The following is a 21101-nucleotide window of genomic DNA, read 5'->3' on the forward strand; positions in this document are numbered from 1 at the left end:
CCTGGTTCCTATTCAACTCACACGACACAATAACTACAGAATAAAGTGAATAAGACTATGGAAGGTGGACACTGAGATGTGAAGAAAGGCTATCACAATCACAGAATGAAGACCAAGTCCTTCAAACTGGGTGGGTGTTTCATTGAGTAGGTGAAAGCTGGGCCAGACTTGAAGAATGAGCAGGAATTTGACAGTGGCTGGAGAAAATGAGGAAGCTGGTGAGAGCTCTCCAGGCAGAAGAATAGTATATGCAAAGGCACGGAGATATAAAATCACATGGTGTGTTTAAGGTCATCAGAAATGGTATTCCAGCGTTTGCCTGGGGAAGTGGTGAGAAGTGAAGGCAGAAGGGCCAGGGTCAAACTGTGAAAGGACTGAACTACTATTACATGAAAGAGTTTAGAATTTACCCAGTAGACAGTCACTACAGCTTAAAGTTGGGGTAAAGCTAGCTATATGAAGTGGGGGGGGGGGGGGGGAGGATTAGAGACATGAATCACTGAAGGCTGACAGGCAGTTAGGAGAGGCTGCAATAGTCCAGGTGAGAGAGGAGAAGGGCTACCCCACCAGCACACCAGGATACACAAGAAGGACTGGAACAGTCTCGTATCGTATGTACAATCTCCAGCCATGAAGCTTCAGCTTCCTAAGCCTTGGGTATACATCAGAATCACTAGGAGTCCAGATCATCTATTAAAAAAAATACTGGACAGAGGCTTCCCTGGTGGTCCACTGATTAAGACTCTGTGCTTCCACTGCAGGGGGAATGGGTTCGATCCCTGGTTGGGCAACTAAAATCTCACAAGAGAGTGACTTTATCTATGGAGGAGTCCCCAAATCTCTACTATCCTCAAGTTGCAAATTTCTATTAGGGAAAATCCTCTTTCAGGTCACAGTTTCTGTTCATCTTCATATAAGGGTCATTTCTATTTAGCCTCCTAACCAGCTTTACCTTCTTCTCCACAAGGTATGAATCAGACTAAATTCTAAAAGAATCTGGTTTTTTCTTTTTTGGCAAGGCCAAAAAAAAAAACCAAACCTGGAATTGTGGTCTTCACCTCTGGAAACTGGTTAGTACATCTAGGGAAGCCTCACTGATTTAAAAAAAAACAAAACAGACCCCTAGGTGATTCTTATGTATAGATAAGTATAATGGAAACAACGGACATGACATTTAATTGGATGTGTGACATAAAGATTCAGAGTTGAAGACAAAGCCCAAGTTCCTAGCATGGTTCCCCAAGTGAATGACTCCATCCTAAGAAGGAAGGGAACACAGAAGGAAGGTGCTGAGTCACAGGTGTCTGTCAAGCACTCCTGGAGATGCTCACCAAGGAGGTGGAAATTCAGGTTGAGATGAGGTCCTTGGGGGAAGAGTGGAAAGAGCTGGGATCTGCTCTTCCACAAGAAACAATCTGGCCAGTGCGCTACCTTCCAGCCACATGCTGTCACCCATCTCATTACAGTCCTTCCTGCCAAGCCTAGGGGGTACATTCTGGCTGACACAGCGTGCCATTCACCTAAGTGTCATCCTTCTCCTTGGCTCTGATTCTAAAATGAGGATGATGACAGGATGGAGCACAGGAGAGGTAGAAAGATCACAGCCCTTTTGTCTGAGGCATAAAACTAACAGAAAAGACAGAATGCAAACAAAACCAGACAAACGTCAAAGATGCATTAGGTGCACAAATTCCAGGAAACATCAGCATTTTACTGAAACTTTACCAAATTAACGGAACACATGAAAGAATGGGATGGTCCCAGCCTCAAAGATATTCCCATGCATTCTGATTCTTTGCTTTATCCATGCCTACCTGCAGAGACACCAGAGTGCAAAGCCAAGTCCACAGTAAGGGTCAAGGCAGATGGCGATCTGCCGAGAGGAGTACAACTCACACTGGAGCTTGATGGCTCTACAGAGAGCATTGACCGCACAGTGGGACATCTGGAAGGTAAGAAACACGGAACAGGATGGAACTGGCATCCCGCAGGCAGAAGAGCAGCTCTAACGATAGATTTGAGAAGCTTCAATTCCCTTCAGCTCCTCAAAATGACATGTATCTTTATTGCTTCAAAATGCCTAATCTAACTCAAGTCTATCTATTTATTTGTCAATATTGAGTCCTATGAAATATGAATTTATGACTTTATACTGGCTTTAAATGTAACTTGCATTATCTATTAGTGTCTATGCTAGGTTCAGAACACTTCATAACACAAATTCCTTGGGATAACTTATTCCGGAAGAGCCAATGCTTTTATTTAAATATAGCAGAGGCCCTTGATCCTCCGCCTACTGGTCTCTGGTACGACCAACTGGCCTCTCCATCTGAAGTCCCTGGGGCAGTGGTCATCTCTATTTTTTGCAGACCTGGCATTTTACCAGCCTCCAGTGAAAGTAAATATATCCCGACTACTCTACCTTCACTCCTGTGAGCATGCCAGTTGTGGAGACACTAAAATCAAGATATGCCAGCATCTCAGGAGTGGGTGGTTTATAGAGTTGAGGTAACCGTTTCCTGGGTAAATCATCTGCAAAGAAAAAAAGAAAACCCAATGTCAATCACACACATTGACAACAAGGTCCTACTGTGAACAGGGACTATATTCAATATCCTATGTCCTGTGATAAACCATAATGGTAAAGAATATATATATATAAACTGAGTCACTCTGCTGTAAGAGCAGAAATTAAACACAACATTGTAAATAAATACACTTCAAAAAAAACCTGACATGCTGGAACTCAAAAATCACTGCTATTCAGTTGGTCTTCTGTGGCTTTGCTAGAACCACATTTAGCTTCTGAGATTTGCAAAAGCTTAGGGTTTTTAGCATTTAACCAACTAGCTCACAAACATCACTCCTGGAGTGATAAGGTTGAAGTATCTACCAGAAGACTAGGGAGCAGTACTATAACACAGTAGCCGAAAACAGGTTAAAGAAGTAGGCTGCCAAGTAGGCTGCCAGTGTTCAAATTCCAGCTGTGCCACTTATCAACGAGGTTGTCGCCTTGGTGTTATTTAACCTCTTTGTTTCTGTTTACTCGGCTCTAAAGTGATAATAAAACCTGCCCTCACTGAACTGTTAGGAAGTTAATTCACATAAAATACTTTAAAACAACTCAAGAAGCTTTACTTGTTATGCTGGTTTAAAGTTAAAATTTATTTAGTTTAGTACATGGTACAGTAATCACAGTCTGCTTTAAAAGCTGGATGGTTTTTCTCCAAGTTAACGTGACAAATTTTAAGAATGACAATTTAGAACTGGGAATTATTTCCCTTTGCTCTTTTATGATGCCTCTCCTTTCTGTCCAAATCTGCATGTGGGAATCCAAGGACTTCAAGGGTGTCTCTGGCCCTAGCCACGCCTCCTTAATGGCTCCTTTGGTCTCCAAATCACGGAACGATTCTGACTCTTGCTTTTCAATCTCTGTGTCACTGGGCACTCATCTCTGGCCAAACCAAAGATTGTCTCTACCACCTTCCACCCAGCTCTGTGCAGGGAAGAGCTACTCCAGCACTGAAAGAAACCTTTCTGTTGTTTGTATCACAGCACACATTTCAGGTCTTCCTGAAACGTGATTGAGTCCAATAACCACAGTAGATTATCTCCATCGTTAACACCAATGCAATCCACTTGTGTTGAATACTATATAAATGACTGCTTACAGTTCAGCATCTGGACAATAACCATAAATAGATGTCATCCCTGGGTTTACATCCATTTTAATTGTTCCTGAGGTAGATACTATCTAATACTTACCTGAGAACTGGTAGGGAGGAAATTAACGGTTAAGCTACTGGGAAGGGAGCCAAACTGACTGGGTTTGAACTTCAGCCTATTGGTTCGCCAAAAAGTTCGTTCAGGTTTTTCTGTAACATCTTATACAAAAATCTAAATGAACATTTTGGCCAACTTACTACCTATTTAACTTCCCCGTGCCTCAGCCTTCTGATCTGTAAAATGAGGATACAACTGGCATCTATCTGATAGGGTTAGATGACTACCACATGATAAAGGCTAAATAAAGTTAGATGTTGTTATGATAATGATTGTCTGCTGGCGTTTCACGTGATGTCATCTAATCTTTACAACAACATGAAGCAGCTACAAGTAACAAGAGGATGAGGGTTTACACTTGTCTGCTCGACTCCAAAACCTGCACTCCCCTCTCCACTACCATCTCTAGTCACCCTAGTGTCCCACCCCCTTCTTTAGTATGAACACCATTCAAATTCATACACTTTATGGTTTTCAAAGTATTTTCATATTATGTTGCATTCGAGATCTCCAATAAATATGTGAGTTATGCAAGGGTAGGTAGTAATTTAAGTGAGGCTAATCTCAGCCAAGGTTATACAGAAAATGAGGGCTGAAGCTTGAACTAGAATCAGGCCTGCTGACTCCTAGCCCAGTGCTGTTCCAACTCTATTGCATCTGGAAGTCAAAGGTCAGATCTTCTCATTGCTTTATGCAGCCCTGTACATCTGTGGTCACATCTGGCATAAACACCTAACCACACTGTCTGATGATGCCAAGAGTATAACAGGAAGACAGGTTTTGTTTCCAGTGTTCGAGCACATTGTGATCTGCTTCTTTGGATCTGGTCGTTGCAGTATCCAGTGCTTTGGTAACTCAAGCTGAGTGCATATTAAGTTTTGCATCTGTCTTAGCAGGTGGAATGGGCTGCAATGGAAGAGCTGTGAAAACATCTTTGGCATGAGAATCTAGGAAACCTTGGGGAGTGAATGTTCTTGCTCTCGCAACAACTCTGGAGAAATCTCCCTTTCACCTGTGTCAATGATAGTTGGCCAGGTTTTCACATCCACGGCTGCTGCTGCCTCTCGGGACCTCAGTAACCTCATTAGGGTCTGCGTGGTGAGAATGCAGGCTGCTTTGCTGACCTAGAAGACAAATGGACAAAAATAAACACGAGGAAGCTTAGCCCCATGTAGCACTATAGTCTCTGGTTGCAGATAAAAGCAACTCGCACATCCAACTGGGACAGGGCAGTACCAGCCTTTCAAAGAACGTACACAGGACAATGGAAGTCAGTATTCCCCTTATGTTTGTTCTGAAAATACACTGAATCAGAATGATGGACTTGTTCACAACACAACTTACTATTTAGAACAGTGATTCTCAAATAGTCCATGGTCATAATCTCAGTATGGACCCCAGATCTATTGATTTCATGAAGACCATAATAAGATAGAAACATGGATTTCTGTGGTACTCAGGGAATGAGAGGTGTCAGAGGATCATCACTGAAGCAGGTAGGGTTTGCGACAGTCCAGGGAGTGGTGAACTGCCCTGGACCCAGAAAACATGTGCTGAACTTGGGGGACTCTGTGCGCTCACAGGAACCAAGCTCTCCCACACACCTACATGTGGAAATGCAGTCACCAACTTCCCTTACTACTCAAACCATGTTGGTGGAAGGAAGCTCCCTTCCTTGCTGCCCCGGCCTACTTTGCACACTGTAACCAGGGTGTTCTGCTGAACTGAACTCTCTAGAAAAATCATCTGTGGTGAATGTGGCTTCTATACTGCAGGTTCCAGCTGCTGACAGAGCAGCAGTTCTTAGAGAAACAAATGTTACATCAATTGGAATTTTGCAATTTGCTTTAAAGTACATTAGGATATGATGCAATACAGATTTCTTTCACTGTCTTCAATTCTCATTTCTTGCAGAAACATCTATCACTTTCAGAGCAAGATCTGGACACTTTTTTTTTTTTTTGGACACTTTTTAATACTATACTACCAAGTGATTTTGTAAGACTAAACTCCCAAAAAGTGACCTTACATCAGGAGAATTCAGTTTGGCATCTAAAATTATCTTGGTTAGTATGCAGAAAAAATATTAGAATTTTTGTAAGAAGAAAGAAAGAAAACAAGTTTTATGGAGAATTACTAAATGGCACCTTCACTTACTTCCTTAATGTTTATGATAAAAACATAATCCTGTATTTCACCAAAAACAGCTTTTCCATATTTCTTCACTAAAAATGCTGGTTTCTGTGATCAGATGAAGGAAAAGGAGGTACCTTTCAGGAGTTAGATTTGACTTCCTGACTCAACTAAACTGAAAAAGGGTAAGGATCCTTAGTTGTCTGACTTGGGGCTTTATGAGATGAGGACAAGGAAAATTATACCAGGTACTTACGTCAACAATCATGCGGACAGTGGGCAATGTGGCTGTGAGGTTCTGAGCATGAGGGGGTCTGACAGTCACAGGTATGCACCCCGCATACAGACAGCCATAGAATGCAGCGATTAACTCTATGCCTGCAAGACACAGCTGATTAGTGTCCTGGTTTGTCACTGAGAAAGCAAAAGGCAGAGTTTCCAAACCTAGATTAAATCGTGTGCCAGACACTAGACCAAAATTTAACGAAGACATTATCAGAATAATTTTTTTTTTTTTTTTAGAGAAAAAGTTTTTTGGCTGTGTGGTATATGGGATCTTAGTTCCCTGACCAGGGATCGAACCCACGCCCCCTACCTTGCAACTGTGGCATCGTAACCACTGGACCACCAGGAAAATTCCTAGAAACTTTTCATATTAAGAAGAAACTGAAGGTAAAAGAAGGGAGCATATAAACAACTTTTTAAAAAATATAGAGAAGCCAAGAATAAACAAATGAGAAAGGAGGTCAGAAGTAAAGAAAATACTTGAAAGATACCTGAAGAAGGTACTTTGACATCATTACTTGATATTACTTAGGAAAAGTAAGTGCAGAGATTAGGGTTGTTTCACTTGGGAAATAAATAATGGGAAAGGAGAGATGAGGAGTATCTGAGTTTTCTCTCAATCTTAAGAAGGCCACTATGTTTTAAGGACAATCAGACCCCTGAGATGTCACTTCCCTGATGGGTGCAGGTTTTAGGGAGGCAAAGCGTCACCTGATACAAAGCCCCTGCAATGTAAGTACTCGGGGGGCGGCCCCCTCGGGCAGTGCTCATCTCCATCACTGTGATTAACTGGTGGACAGAGAACAACCTCCCAGAACAAAGTTGTTCTTAACAGCTTCTAAGAAGTCTTAGTATCAATATAAATAGAAGAGCAAGTGAGAATCACTGAGTAAAATGAGGTAAATGGGATAAAAGACCACAGAAGTCTGGATGTATGAGTAGGTTAGGTGACAAAAGAGTAAAGAAAGGGACAACTGAAATATTCTGCCTAAAATTCTGAATACACCAAACTGTCATCAAATAACTGAGTCCCTCTTGCTGTGAAGACGTTGCTGAACTAGATTACAGAGTGTGGAAGATGAAAGCAATAATAATCGCGGGACAGTAAGCACCAATTATAATGTGGAGAATGTTAAGTCAGAGTTCATGCACAACATACTTTTGGAAACTGGGTGAAATAGTTCCTGAGCACTCCTCTAAAAACAGCCTCTCTTGAGTGTTTCCAAAAGTCAAAAAATCACCATTCACTCATTCAGTATTTACCATACTGAACTAGACAGTGGAAATACAAGAGTAAGTACTCACGGGCTCGGTCCCAGCCAGAACCCCCACACCATACAACTCTGGAGGGAGGGGTTGTCTGCACGGCAGCAGCCTCCGTGCACAGCCCATGTGGCCACCGTGTCCCTGAGCTCCTGTCCTCTTAGAGTCAGTAGTCTAGTAACAGAGCTTGTCTAGTCGACCAAGCCAGCACTCACCAGGTGGGTAGAGCAACACCACATTGTCTCCTGCATTTAGATGTCCCTTGTCACCAAGAACGGCCGCGATCCTCTCTGCTCGCTTGTGAAGATGAAGGCAGCTGGCTGTGCACACTGTGGTCCCCTGGAGCAGAAGACAGTGTATGCATGGTTGAAGCTCAGTAATGATACACAACGGTAGCAAATACGGCCAATTTAACCTTACATGAAAGGTGTGTGCCTTGCTAGATTGTCTTTAGCAAGCTATCAAATTCAGTGAAACTTTCCCAAGCACCGAAAGACGAGTGTGGTCTTACTTTTTCTTTCTCAGTGTTTGAAAGTACTGAGGGACTAACAACATTAACTCAAATCAAACATATGTATTTACAGTCTTTCTTATGTAAGGTAGCTTTAAAACTATATAGCAATTTTTTTTTAACTTTAAGTGAAGAAGTAAAAGTAGAAGGAAAATAAAGAAAAGCAAGATGAAGGCAGGAATGAGGTCAGGACACTGGCTACGTGGTCAGATACATTTGCTATGAGAAAAACACAAGTCTGAATCCATATATTCTAACAGCAGAGACGGAAACGAAAATAGTAACAGTGAATCTGAGTCTGCTAGCTAACAATAAAGGTCTTGAGAATAATTTCTCCTGTGGGTCTTCATAAATAATTCTTGTCAATTCAAGTTTTACTTAGCTGGGCTTTTGAACCCCTGTTCCTTTGTAAAATATGACACCCAAGTGGGAAAGCGCAGAAGATTTGAATGTTTAGGTTAAGAACCAGCCTGATGTGAAAAAGACCACTGCCAGCAGCTCAAAAGCACCCCATGGACGCCCTCACCTTCCCTCCATGTGCCCCAGTACATGGAGGGAATACTGGAGTGGGTTGTCCTTTCCTTCTCCAGGGGATCTTCCTGACCTAGGGATCGAACCTGTGTCTCTTGTGTCACGCGCACTGGCAGGCAGATTCTTGACCACTTGTGCCGCCTGGGAGCCCCCTTTCCTCCATCAGTTCAGTTCAGTTGCTCCGTCATGTCCAACTCTTTGCGACCCATGGACTGCAGCACACCAGGCATCCCTGTCCATAGCCAATGCCCAGAGCTTACTCAAACTCATGTCCATCGAGTCAGTGATGCCATCCATAGGGGACCACTATCGTGACATTTTAACGTTAGTGGCTTTCTTTCTTCCTATTTTTACCACCTATGAAGTATCTGATTTTCATAGAATTGTGCTGTACATATATATTTTGTGCTTTACTTCTTTCTCTCAACATTCTATGAGGTGTCATCTAGGCTGTGGCACCTCAGTGTAGTTCATCCGCTTTTGTTACTGCACAGCATTTAATTGTCAGAACATACCACAATTCACTCATCCATTCTACTTCTGATGGACTATTCATTCTAATATACACTGGTGCACAAATGTATGAGTTTTGGTCAGGCATTGGGTATGCCTACTTTACAATTCACCAGATAAAATCAAACTATTATTTGTCTATACAGTGCCAATAGCACACTGTCTTAATTATTTAAAAATTTAATATAGAAAATTTGGAAGATACAGATTAGTAAATATAAGCTGGAACCACTATTAACATTCTGGTGTGTATTTTCCTGGTTTTTAAAAACTAGGTATATATTGTATATAAATTCACATGAAACATCAAAAAATATATATCATACTATATTATGCCAGAGGCTATACAGTGCACTGGCTAAGAATGCAGACCCTGAAGCCAGTCTGGGTTCAAATAAGAAGCTAAATTCCTAGTCCTAGCCCTGGGCCCTGTGAACTCAGGCAAGTGATTTTACATCTCTGTGCCTCCGTTCCCTGAATCTTAAAATGAACTATGAAATGGCAAGTATCTAGGACAGGGTCTTCAGTAAGTACTCCATTATAAAAGTTTTATATTCTACTTTTCCTACTTCCACACTATGAATATTTTCTGGGTCATCAACTATTCTTCTGTCACATTGTTTTTAATGACTGCATAGTATTTCATTATGTTTATATGCCATAATTTATTTAGTCAATTGTCTACTGCTGGACATTAAGAATATTCCTTTGGCTAAAATCAGGGTTAAATTCCTAGGGCCATTTCTGACAATAGCCTTTTTGGGGGGGGAGCGTAGCTTGTGGGATCTCAGTTCCCCAACAAGGGATTGAACCTGGGCGCCCTGCAGTGAAAGTGCAGAGTTTGAACCACTGGACCACCAGAGAATAATCACAATAGCCTGCTTTTTGGTCCATGGTACAGCACCAAACTAAACTTTTTTAAGAAGCATTTTCTGGTCATAAGGGAACATTGTTGTATGGTTCCTAAGCTTTCTGGTGGCTCAGGCTAATTCAAAGTAAAATACACAGAAGAATAAGTGGATTTCACGTCCTTTAGTTATCCATATACATTATTTCTCTAACCAAAAAGCAAATTTAAACTTAAGTTCACCAACAAATATATCTGGAGTATGATTTTTATCAGGCTGTAACTTTAACTGTAGCCAAGCCTGTGAGTGGACTGGGCAACAAGCTAGACTGACATCATCTTACTGAAATGGGAGCACTCTAATCAATCCATGGGCTTAAAGAGAAGCTCACTTCATGCAGAGGTGGAACAAGGAAGTCCCAAAGTTTTCTACCACAGAGCAATGGTTCTTAAGGTTTTAACTGACTCTTCACTAAGATGCACAACATATTCCTCTCAACTTCTATCACTATATAAACTCTCAATGTTGTGTGTGTGTGTGTGTGCGTGTGTGTATATATCAGAATCCAAGGGGCTGGGGCAGAAGAGGGCAATCTGGGTAAGTCCCCTAAGAGATGCCAATAGATCCTCCAGTCTTCTGCCTGTTGGTGAGAAATACTGTTCTAAGCAAAGGTCACAGTACTTTTAGCTACTGACTCAGCCATTAAAGGGGCTTCCCCGTGGCTCAGACGGTAAAGAATGTGCCTGCAGTGCAGGAGACCTAGATTCGATCCCTGGGGCAGGAAGATCCCAAGGAGAAGGGAATGGTTCAGCCATTAAAACCCACAAATCTCAACAGACTCCCATAAGATGCATAACATAAAAAATATAATATTCTGGTGATCCATCCATTAGAAAGCAGTAGTTAAATATATTCTTGAATAATTTTCAATTGGCTTTTTAGGTTAGCAAAAAATCAATAAAGTATGTGCTAAAAATTACTCTGGTTTTTAAAATGCTGACCTAAGGTCGTTTTATTTTTGGTGGAAATCAAAGAACAAAAAGTCAAACTGAGTAAAAAATTACACTGACACAATGCATTCTGCACATCTGTAGATCTTGCAATTACATGGTTGTCCCTACTGTTCCTATATGAATAAAGATGACTTGACTGTGATAAAAAAAAGAGATAGTATTGAACGACACTTCAGGAGGTCTCATTTCAGCCTTGAAGTAACTGCACAATTTACCCTCATATATCAAAACAAGGAGAAAGCAATAACTCTCCCCTCAGAGTTGGCAATCAAAATTTTCTGATGAAAAAAAGAGATCAAGGGTGCCTAAGATACTCTCACAATAGCCAGCTAATTAGATAAGCAATTGAATGTTCAATACCTTGGCATTTAACAACATGAAGAGGACATGGTCAGGAGTTGCCTGGGCTCGCCACTGTAAAATCTCCGCCAGAAACTGGTGCTGAAATCATAAGGCAGAAAAAAAGACTCAGGGTCAGCAACTTTTAAAAAGCTGGACAATGCATCTCCCATCTGTTACCTGAAGCCTACGTTCTGTCCTTGACTTGTCTGTAAAAGTCAACATTTCTGGAACACTTACCTTCCTCACTAAATCATTCTCTTCAATTTGCCCGAGATCCCTTCCTGCAGCTTGTGCTATGCGTTTTCCTGCAACCAGATTCCCAACCATCACAGAGGCAGGGCCTACACCTGCAAGTTAAGAGCAAAAATCAAGTCTCTGGAGATGAGAATTCAAGCAATGTTGCACCTTCCCCCCACAAACATTTCCAGACTGACCAAAGCTGATTCAAATGTTCATTCAACCTCACTGACTGAGCACCCCTCTAGGAACTGGGATACGGGAGCAAACAAGACAGCTTGTATTCTAGCGGGAAAGGCAACCAATAAATACACACACACATAAATAATGTCAGGTGGCAGGAAGTGCCAGAAAACAGGACTGCGGGACAGACAGCTGGGGTTAGCAGGGGCGGAGGGAGGGACAGAGTACAGAAGGGGAGTTTTCACTCTCAGAGGTGATGGTTGGTTGCATTGGTTCCCTTTGATAAAGAATTTTTATCTGCTCCAATCACAGATAAAACCCTAACAAGCAGGCTTAACAGTTATGAATATCTGTTCTGAAAAGAAATCTGCCATCTATGAGGACTGACAGTAAATTCATCAGGAATATCAGAAGGACTTTAAGTGAGTAAACAAATCCAGAGTGTGGGACACTGCACAGGACAATTGGTCTGGATTCTTCAAAAATATTTGTGTCTTGAAGACAAGAGAGGTTTGGGAGCTTTTAAAAAGTTAAAGGAAGGACATGAAAGCCAAAAGGAATGTGTGACCCTGATTGGATACTGAGTTTAAAAAAATAATCAGCTATATAAACAAGGGGAGACAAATGAATATAGGCTGGGTATTATTAAATGAGAGCATTATATTAATGCTAAGTTTCTTAACAGGATAATGGCATTGTGGCTGATTAGGAAAATTCTAGAAGAATGTTTCTGTTCTCTAGAGCCTCCGGAATCTAATGCCTGATAATCTGAAGTACAGCTGATGTAAATAATAATAGAAATAAAGTACACAATAAATGTAATGCACTTGAATCATCCCCAAACCATCTCCCCCGCCACCCCTGGTCTGTGGAAAAATTGTCTTCCATGAAACATTGTCTTCCCTGGTGCCAAAAAGGTTGGGGACTGCTGCTCTAGAGATAACACAGTTGAAATATGTGGGGGTGAAGTGTCATAATGTCAGAAATTTACTTTCAAAGGGTTCAGTTTAAGAAAAACAACAATTACTGAATTTAGGGGAATGTATATGGGTGTTCATTACAGTATTCTTTTAACTTTCCCATAGGCTTGACACTTGGGGGAAAAAAATAAAAACTCCCTTTCTCAAGAGAAAAAAGAGAAAATTCGCCCCTTCTCAATAACGCTAAGGCACTGTATGCCTTTCTTGATGGTCACTTAAAGACTAAGATTCTAATGTGTCAAACTAAGAAGATGGCTAAAACTTAACAAAACTTATTCCCAGCTGTGTTCTGAATAATGCTGATCTTATGCTTAGATTCATATTAAATAATGTTTATTGCCAAAATATGTTGATTATGAATGTACTGAAACAGCTGGGACAAAAACTACTTAAATCATAGAAACACTTAAAAATATTTGGGGAAGTTGGGTAGAGAGAATAAGAGAACTCTTTCACTGTTTGGCAACTTTAAGTAGAATTATTCCCAAATGAAAAGTTAAAGAAAAATTTTAAATTAAAAAAAAAAAGAAAAAAACCACCACAGCTTAAAGGGTAAAGTACTCCTAATACTCTGCTGAACAGTTTTCATCTAGAAAGCATCTGTCCACTGAAATTTTAACTATAATATGCAAAACTCTTTCCCAAGAGACTGTTTAATAAGTTACAGATATATCCTGTTGAAGATAGCCTTTCTATATAGGTAGGACTCAGAATGTATATGACTGTGTAAGCTGTCCAATCCTGGACTCACACTCTAAACTTAATAAAGGTGTGACATTTTTTAAAAGTGAATTTTTCAGAGTAATTTATTTATTTATTTATTTTGTTAACTTTTAGAGCTGAGAACTCATTTGTTTCCCACAGATATACAAAATATGTGTATTGTGAAATATGGGAATAGGCGCATAATAAAACATGTGTCTAACTCTGGATACTGACTTTACCTTTGTAACCTTGAGGAAATCACTGTTCATACAAAAACATTTAAATGTGAATAACCCCTAAGGAGTTTGTGACAAATAGAAAATCTAAAAGCTTCTATAAACAACTTCTATGAGCACCAAAAAATTAAATTTCGTCAGGTGTGGCAGAAACCAGGGGAGATCTACAATTGCTTTTAAACAGATGGGAATCTGGCTACATGTTTCTACATAAAAGACCCTCTGTCACAGGATACACTTTCTAGAACAATTTTCATCTTTAAAAAGAATCAGAGATCTGGCCTCCTGAAAGACCAAAAGCACTCTCCGTCCAGGCTTTGATGTTTTATTGGAGCAAAATTTCAACAAAAGGTGGCTTTTATTTACAGAGTTTAATGTGTGCGGTGACTGCCCAATCCACTTGGACTCAAGTGAAGATAACCATTAAGCCTGCTTAGATATTGTCTTTTCAATTTGCATACAAAAGTTTGCTTCACATTCATAAAACCCCCAATATTATAAATGAACAAATCCTCCCTCACCCACCCCTTAATTAAATATAAACCCAGTTTCAAAAAACATATAGTTTAGATTGGTTTAATCTTGAAATGTAATCCAATAAGACTAAACACTAAACACTTCAGGTCCTGCACCAAATAGTAAAATACTCGAAGGCCTTCAGGATCCTTTGACTGATTGACATCAATAAGAGAACCTATTTTTGATGTGATAAAAGAAACGTGTTCATCTGCAATTACAATTTCAAGCTCCTGTCGGCCAACCCTGTCAGGGGGAGGCCACAAAAGCATCGTCGTCTTTTGTAATTTCACTGTCACCAATAATTCTCTTCAGTTCTGCCATTACACTCTTGTGTACATAAGCCTCCTTTCTGATCATGACATCATTTTTATAATTGCTGTTGTTGGCATATCTAAGTTTTCCGTCCGGCCGAAACTCAAACTCCAGAAACTCGTGTCCGAACTTGCCCTTGTGCCCTACGTAATAACACAGGTAGAAATCGCTGGCCACAGACATCTTTGTCCCCGAAAAGCCCGCCGAAGGACCAGGCGACGTGCCTCCCGGCGCCTGGCAGTGACGTCATCCAAAAAGTGAATTTTTTAGAGTAATTTAAAATGACAAAACCAATTCAGCAGTAAGTTCTTGAGGTCCTTCTGTGAATATTTCTTGAGTCCATGTACTCATATCAATGCCTTCTTATTCTCCGCACAAAATTCTGTAAATTTTCAGTGGCAAAGACTGCTGGTCATCAACTCCAATTCTATTCTCCTCTCTGCCTTAAAAATAGAACATCCAGGGACTTCCCTGGTGGTCCAGTGGCTAAGACTCTGTGCTCCCAATGAAGGGGGCCCAGGTTCAACCCCTGGTCAGGGAACTAGACCCCACATGCCACAGCCAAGAGTTTTCATGCTGCAACTAAAAAAAAGATCCTGCATGCTGCAATGAAGGTCCAAGATCCTGTGTGCCACAACTAAGACCCAGTACAACTAAATAAAGAAAAACAAAAAACACAACCCCTGCCTTTTTGTCTTGGGGCTTTTTGGTTGCACTGTGCAGCTTGCAGGATCTTAGCTTTTTGCTCAGGGACTGAACCCGGGTCTCAGCAGTGAAAGCAAGGAGTCCTAACCACTGGACCATCAGGGAATTCCCTACAGCCCCCGGTTTTTAGTTGAGCAAATGCTTGAAATAAAGACTGTATTCTTTATTTTTTGGCTGTACCATGCAGCATGCAGGATCTTAGTTTCCTAACCTGAGATTGCACCTGAGCCCCCTGCAAAGGAAACATGGAAGGACTATGTTCTTTAGTGTGGGAGGATAATATGTAAGGGTAAGTAATAAGTGCAATTTCTGGAAGATATGTTTAAAGGGGAAGGGTACTCCCTTCTTTGTTTTTTCCTCCCACCTGCTAGCTGGGATGCAGAACTGATGGCTGGAGGTCAGGGGCTTAAATGAACCCTGAGGCAGTATGCTAAGGCTGGCTGGAGAAGACTTTTGTTTTCTTATAAGTCTTCCTTGCTGTGATTACATGAGCAGAGTATACACCCCTCTGTTCCACTGACTTTGGGCATGGTCTGACTTGTTTTGGACAATAAAATGTTAGGAAACCTGAAGCAAACAGAAGCTGTAAGTATGCTTGTATGGTCTGGCTTGGCTTCTCGCTTCTGCCATCTGCCTTGAGGAAAATACGGCCCAGCTAGCTGTTGGTTGCCTGATGAGGAGACACATGGAACAGTTCTGAACCCAACTTACAGTCTGGAGCCAAGCCAAGGCCAGCTGAGCCCAGTCAGGGTCAGCAGATCCACATTCCATGAGTGAAAACTAAATGGTTCTTACTTTAAACCACTGAGTTTTCGGGTTATTTGTCATGCAGCCTATCTATGACAGTAGTTAACTGAGAACAACGCCAGCACAAGACGGGAAGCTGAGTCACGGGAAGTGACTGAGGATCTACTATCCTAGCCCTAGACGCCTAACTCTGGATTTCTTTTACCTGAGAAAGACAAACTTTTCTCTTGTTTAAGCAGCTGTTATGCCCTTCTGAAACCTGCAGCCAAAACCAGTCCTAACACTCCCCATTCTTTATACAATAGTTTAACAGGAATTTCAATGAAATTTCAGTCACTGGGCTGCCTTAACACGTTTTGATCTTCCTCTTCCCCTCCTTTCCTTTCTTACTTTACTCTCATCCATCTCCACACTCCTGTATTCTTAAAACTCCAACCTCTCATGCCATCTCCATATCATGTCTGCTCCATGTATGTCTCAATTTTCAAGCCACTTTGGTCTGACGCATACGTGTTTCACTAAGATCTTAGCAGACCATCACGACAGACAGCAAAAACACAGAATCCAAACATAACGCCTTCATCAGACAGGTGGATGCTATGCCTATGGGGGCTTATGAATAAACCTTTCATTTAGGTTTCATCATTTAGTAAAATTAGGTGAAATCTGGCTAGCAAAAGCAATGTTTTAAACATCTATTAATATTATGTCTCTGAGTTGCATCTTTTAAGCATCTACTGACATAAAAGCTTTGTTAAATTCTAGATTAAATGCTATTTAAAATGGGATTTCACTCAAATGACAAATCAATGTAGGACTTCAGGATGACAGAATATATGATGGAGAAGGACTTCTATGTTTTCCAAATCTATCAGATACTGAGACAGGAAATATGAAAATACATCTTTTTATATATTTCTTGATTAGTCATGTACAGGCTTCTTGATTCTAACTGCTTCTTTAGAATATTAACTTCCATAAACTCTTATTTCCACTAGCAGAAACTAATAAATACTATATATACTTTAGCTCTATGCATACTTTTACTGAGGTAAGGTTACTTGGTGAGCCAACAATAACTTCTAGACAACCAACTGTGATACAATCTTCAACGGCCAGACCACTGAAGTAATAACTACTAATATCCTAATAAAAAGATTTTAGAGAGTCAGAAGCTTACCTTTTATTTTATTATTGTACATATTTACTTTTCAGCAAAAGCAGTCTTAATAGAAATATAATTAATTTCATACTTCCCTTTGTCTTCCTAATCCTCCACTTTTATGTCCTCTTCTCAATATGTTTGTACACACGCTGATGTACATGGTGTGTTTCTGAATGTGTGTGTGAGTGTGTATCCAAGTGTGTGTGTTAACAGTGGGAACTGTCAAGACCAAATTTTGGCTCTCATGTGTTTCCAGGCATACAAGAAACTAGAAGCTCTTGTTAACTTCTCATTTAAAATGAAAAAGCATCAATAAAGCTTTCTGGCTTCATGTTGGATTGAACAGATATTTTAACATGACTGACCATCCATCAGTTACTCCTGCCTTTAGTCTCCTTCTCGGTTAGCCCCCCAGGTCTAATCAGCTATATGACTTTTGACATAATTCTCAACTTCTCTGAACTTTACTTTCCATAGCTGAGGACAAAGCTTTAGGATCACATTATAAAATGTAAAAGTTAGCTAGTATTTAGCTTTTAGTAAACACTCCATAAATACAAGCTGTCTTATTATCAGAACCTTGCTTTACAGGACTTGCTTTGTTCTACCTCCACTGGTGGGTATCTGATCACTTTGACCCCATGCCTTACATCATGGAAAATGGTGGCACTTTACTGAGAATTACTCAGAAGACTGAGCCAACAGTAAACCTGGACAAGCCAGTTTACAAAAATCTCAATCCTCCATGCTTTTGGTCAGCTGATACTATTCTTATGTTACTTACTAATCTTTTTAAAGTTTAACTCTAGAGAAAAAATCACACTGAAAGAATTCAGCTTCTTGAAGTTACAATTTTCATGTCATGTCTTCAAAGTCAGCATATTACCTGGTTGCTTTTGCCGTGGTTTTGGCAAATTGGTCACGCACGTGTGTGGGCACATGAGGATATTGCAAGGATGTAGTGATCCCTCCAGAAAGAGCTGTTTTGTCTGAGATATGTGGATCCCTCCCAGTGGAGTTTTGGGCAGTGTATTGGCAGGCACCAGAGCAAGACAATAAACCCCCACTTGATGAATGCTATCGATTGCCTAGAAAAATACAAAGAAAAATATTCAGTTAGGTTAATTTTATAACATTTGGCGTCCTCCTAACACAATCCATTATTCTACTCTAGGGTTTTTCTTTTTCTCTCGATTCTAGGTTTAGAATCTGATAGATTATTAGGATCCCATACATCTAAAGGTACCTCATCCTTCCAGTGATGGCAGTGGAGTAAAATACAATCTAAATGGATGGAGGTGGATACTGATTTCCAAGCCTCAAAGTGTTCTCTCTTGAGTGATAATGTATAAAACCTACAAATTTGTTTTGGTTCTTTTAATATTTTTGATGTCCAACAGAGCTCATTAAATAGAGGCAAAGTATTTGTATTATGACCACAATAGAACCCCAGGTTAGCAGGCATCCTATTTGCAAAACATCTAGGTGAGGCCACTGCACACGGAGTCTTGGAGGCCGCCAGCTCCCAGGGTGCAGGGGTGCACCCCTGCCCCCAACCACACAGCCGTGCGCTCACTGAGCATCAGCCGGGCCTGCTTCTACACCTGTCACACCTGCTGTTCTTGGTATTGCCGTTCATATAATTTAATTAACTACCATATCAAATGATAAAATATGAATGCAAAACAACACGAAGAGCTATGCTTTTGAAAGACTTATTAGAGGTGAGCTCCTAACAAACTACTATTGATACTCATAGGAACGGGCAAGTTCATTCTAAAAGGCAAGTATTATATATTTTAGTTTCTTTTCAAATACTCAAGCTCTAGTCTAACTTGAATGAAACCAGAAACTAAAGACAATGCATTTGGATGTAGTTTGTGGAAGTAAGCTGACCTGGAACTCAAATTGGTGTACTCAGACGCACATGCCTCCACACTGAATGAACGCAGAGTGTACACTGAATGTGTATTTTGTGTTAAAATTTAACAGCTGAAGAATTTCTCATTTTTACAATTTTCTGCTTCAGTCACCTTTGAAAACTAACTGATCAACTATCAATACCAGTTTCAAACATACCAGGTGAGAGGGTTCTTTTTTAATTATTTCTTTTTTTGGCATCACCATGCAGCATGTAGGATATTAATCCCCAGAACAGGAACTGAACCCCATCCCCACCCCCGAACCACCCCCCAACAGTGGAAGCATAGTGTCTTAACCACTAAACCACCAGGGAAGTCCTGAGAGGATTCTTTTGTATTACCCACAAGTCTTAGTGCAGAGGAGATCCAACCTGAGAAGAACGGACCAAGAGCCATAAAAGATGGATTAAGCCCTTTTATTAAGAAGGCTTAAGATGGCAAAGGAATAAACTTAAATTGCCTATTCCTCAGACTGTCCCACTAACCAACAGCGATAACTAGGAAATGGGAAGTCTGGAAGAGTTCCTAAGTTTCTGGTATCTTAGAATAAAAAAATGTATCATGTGTGGCCTGGATTTTCCACTGCAAATACACCACCTGGGGACTTCCCTGGTGGTCCAGTGGTTGGGACTCTGGTTTCACGGGAGGGAGCACAAGATCAATCCCTGGTTGGGGAACTAAGATCCCACAAGCTGCATGGCCAAGAAAACAAAAACAAAAAAATACACCACCTGGTAAGTCATTTACTGACCACCTTCCTTAGAAGGTGCTGAGTTAATTTATATTATGCACAGACCTGGAATTAAACAGTCTCTGGGCTCTAACCTACAAAACATATGGTATTCTTACTGTTCTTCTATGGATCCAAGAGCCCCAAGCTGAGAAGTTACAAATAAGATAATGACCTCTTATTTCACACCCTAATCAAGCCCAAAATGACTTTAACAAAAACTTGGATTAGTGAGATAGCACTGCATTTGATTCTTACAGTTGCTTTCAGGGGAAAATAACAACCTGGGAAATTTGCTTCCTATCACAGGAAAAAATGCATAATTCACCACAAGAGTCTACCACTATTCCCCAAAATTCTTTCTGAATGAAACAAGTAGTGTGTTTGAAAATATGAACAGTATGAAAAAAATTCTCTTAGCAAGTCTGATTCTTTTTTTTTTTTTTTAGCAAGTCTGATTGTTAATCATCTTTCAGAAACCACCCAGTCCTACTTTCTTCCCCGCTTTTTCTATCTAGTCTCTCTTCAGTAGATTCTCTTTCCTTTCTATGATTTTCTACTACAAACAGCCTATGCTTTACCAGCTGACAATTCAGAATCACAGATCCTGCAGACAGATGAATCTTACAAGTTGTCTAGTGCTATCACTCATCTCATGCTTACATCATTTCTACAACTTTACTACCAGCTGGCAGTAAATAAATCCAAATGCCCCAAGCAGACAAGTTACAGACACTGGGAACAACCCCAATACATATAAATTGCATGAGAAGGACAGTCCATGCTTCCTCTGGACCATCCATTCATCCAACAAATATTCTCTAAACTCTTTACTAGAGATTTTGCTTATGATGACTCTTTTTATGTTAACGATAATCACCATCATCTTTGACTGAATGCAGGCACTAAATATTTCATTATCTAATTACCATATCCATTAACCTTCCAATAGCTCTGAAATACAGATAATTTTGTCCCCACACTTTACAGATTAGGAAAGAAAGTGAGGTGAAGCATGTGGTCTAAAGGTATTTATGTGGTAGGGAGTAGAGCTGGGATTCAAAGAATGATTCTAAACGAACACCAGGCTCTCTGCATCATTCTAGCCTGATCCCTAGAAACACATCTTTTCTATTGAGCCCAAATAGTCCTCCTTCCCTAGTGGTTTATTTCACCTAGATCTCTAACGCCACAGTAAAGCTCCTTCAAAGTAAGAACAACAGCTCGTATCAGGCACCACTTGAAGCAAGTAGTAAGACTGTGGCTGCTGGCATGGGAACTAATTATGTCAAGCATGTGTTCCACATTTGGACAGTTAAAATGTTTGTGGGTAGAAAACACTCAGGCACAAAAGAGCAAAAGAACTTGCTGAGGCAAGTCAAATTCAATTGTTTTTGGCAACCTGAGCAGAAAAATATTTTGTGGTCCATAAGGAGGC

The 21101-nt window shown here is 40.5% G+C and overlaps 1 protein-coding gene and 1 pseudogene across 3 annotated transcripts in view; both read right to left on the reverse strand.

The window, feature by feature from the left end:
* The window catches only part of DIP2B (disco interacting protein 2 homolog B), a 224634-nt gene that overhangs the window by 15262 nt on the left and 188271 nt on the right, over positions 1 to 21101 (reverse strand). For all 3 annotated transcript variants that reach the window (XM_070454439.1, XM_020908151.2, XM_070454438.1), the window contains 8 exons: positions 17898 to 18099; positions 11460 to 11569; positions 11241 to 11321; positions 7680 to 7803; positions 6173 to 6294; positions 4796 to 4907; positions 2423 to 2532; positions 1815 to 1945 (listed from right to left, as the gene is read on the reverse strand). In XM_070454439.1, the coding sequence (XP_070310540.1) occupies positions 1815 to 1945; positions 2423 to 2532; positions 4796 to 4907; positions 6173 to 6294; positions 7680 to 7803; positions 11241 to 11321; positions 11460 to 11569; positions 17898 to 18099 (992 nt within the window). The remainder of the gene's footprint in view (positions 1 to 1814; positions 1946 to 2422; positions 2533 to 4795; positions 4908 to 6172; positions 6295 to 7679; positions 7804 to 11240; positions 11322 to 11459; positions 11570 to 17897; positions 18100 to 21101) is intronic.
* Positions 13875 to 17876, reverse strand: LOC139030837 (protein mago nashi homolog 2 pseudogene; annotated as a pseudogene).

Source organism: Odocoileus virginianus, chromosome 24 (genome assembly GCF_023699985.2).
Source record: "Odocoileus virginianus isolate 20LAN1187 ecotype Illinois chromosome 24, Ovbor_1.2, whole genome shotgun sequence".
In the NCBI taxonomy this organism is placed as follows: domain Eukaryota; kingdom Metazoa; phylum Chordata; class Mammalia; order Artiodactyla; family Cervidae; genus Odocoileus; species Odocoileus virginianus.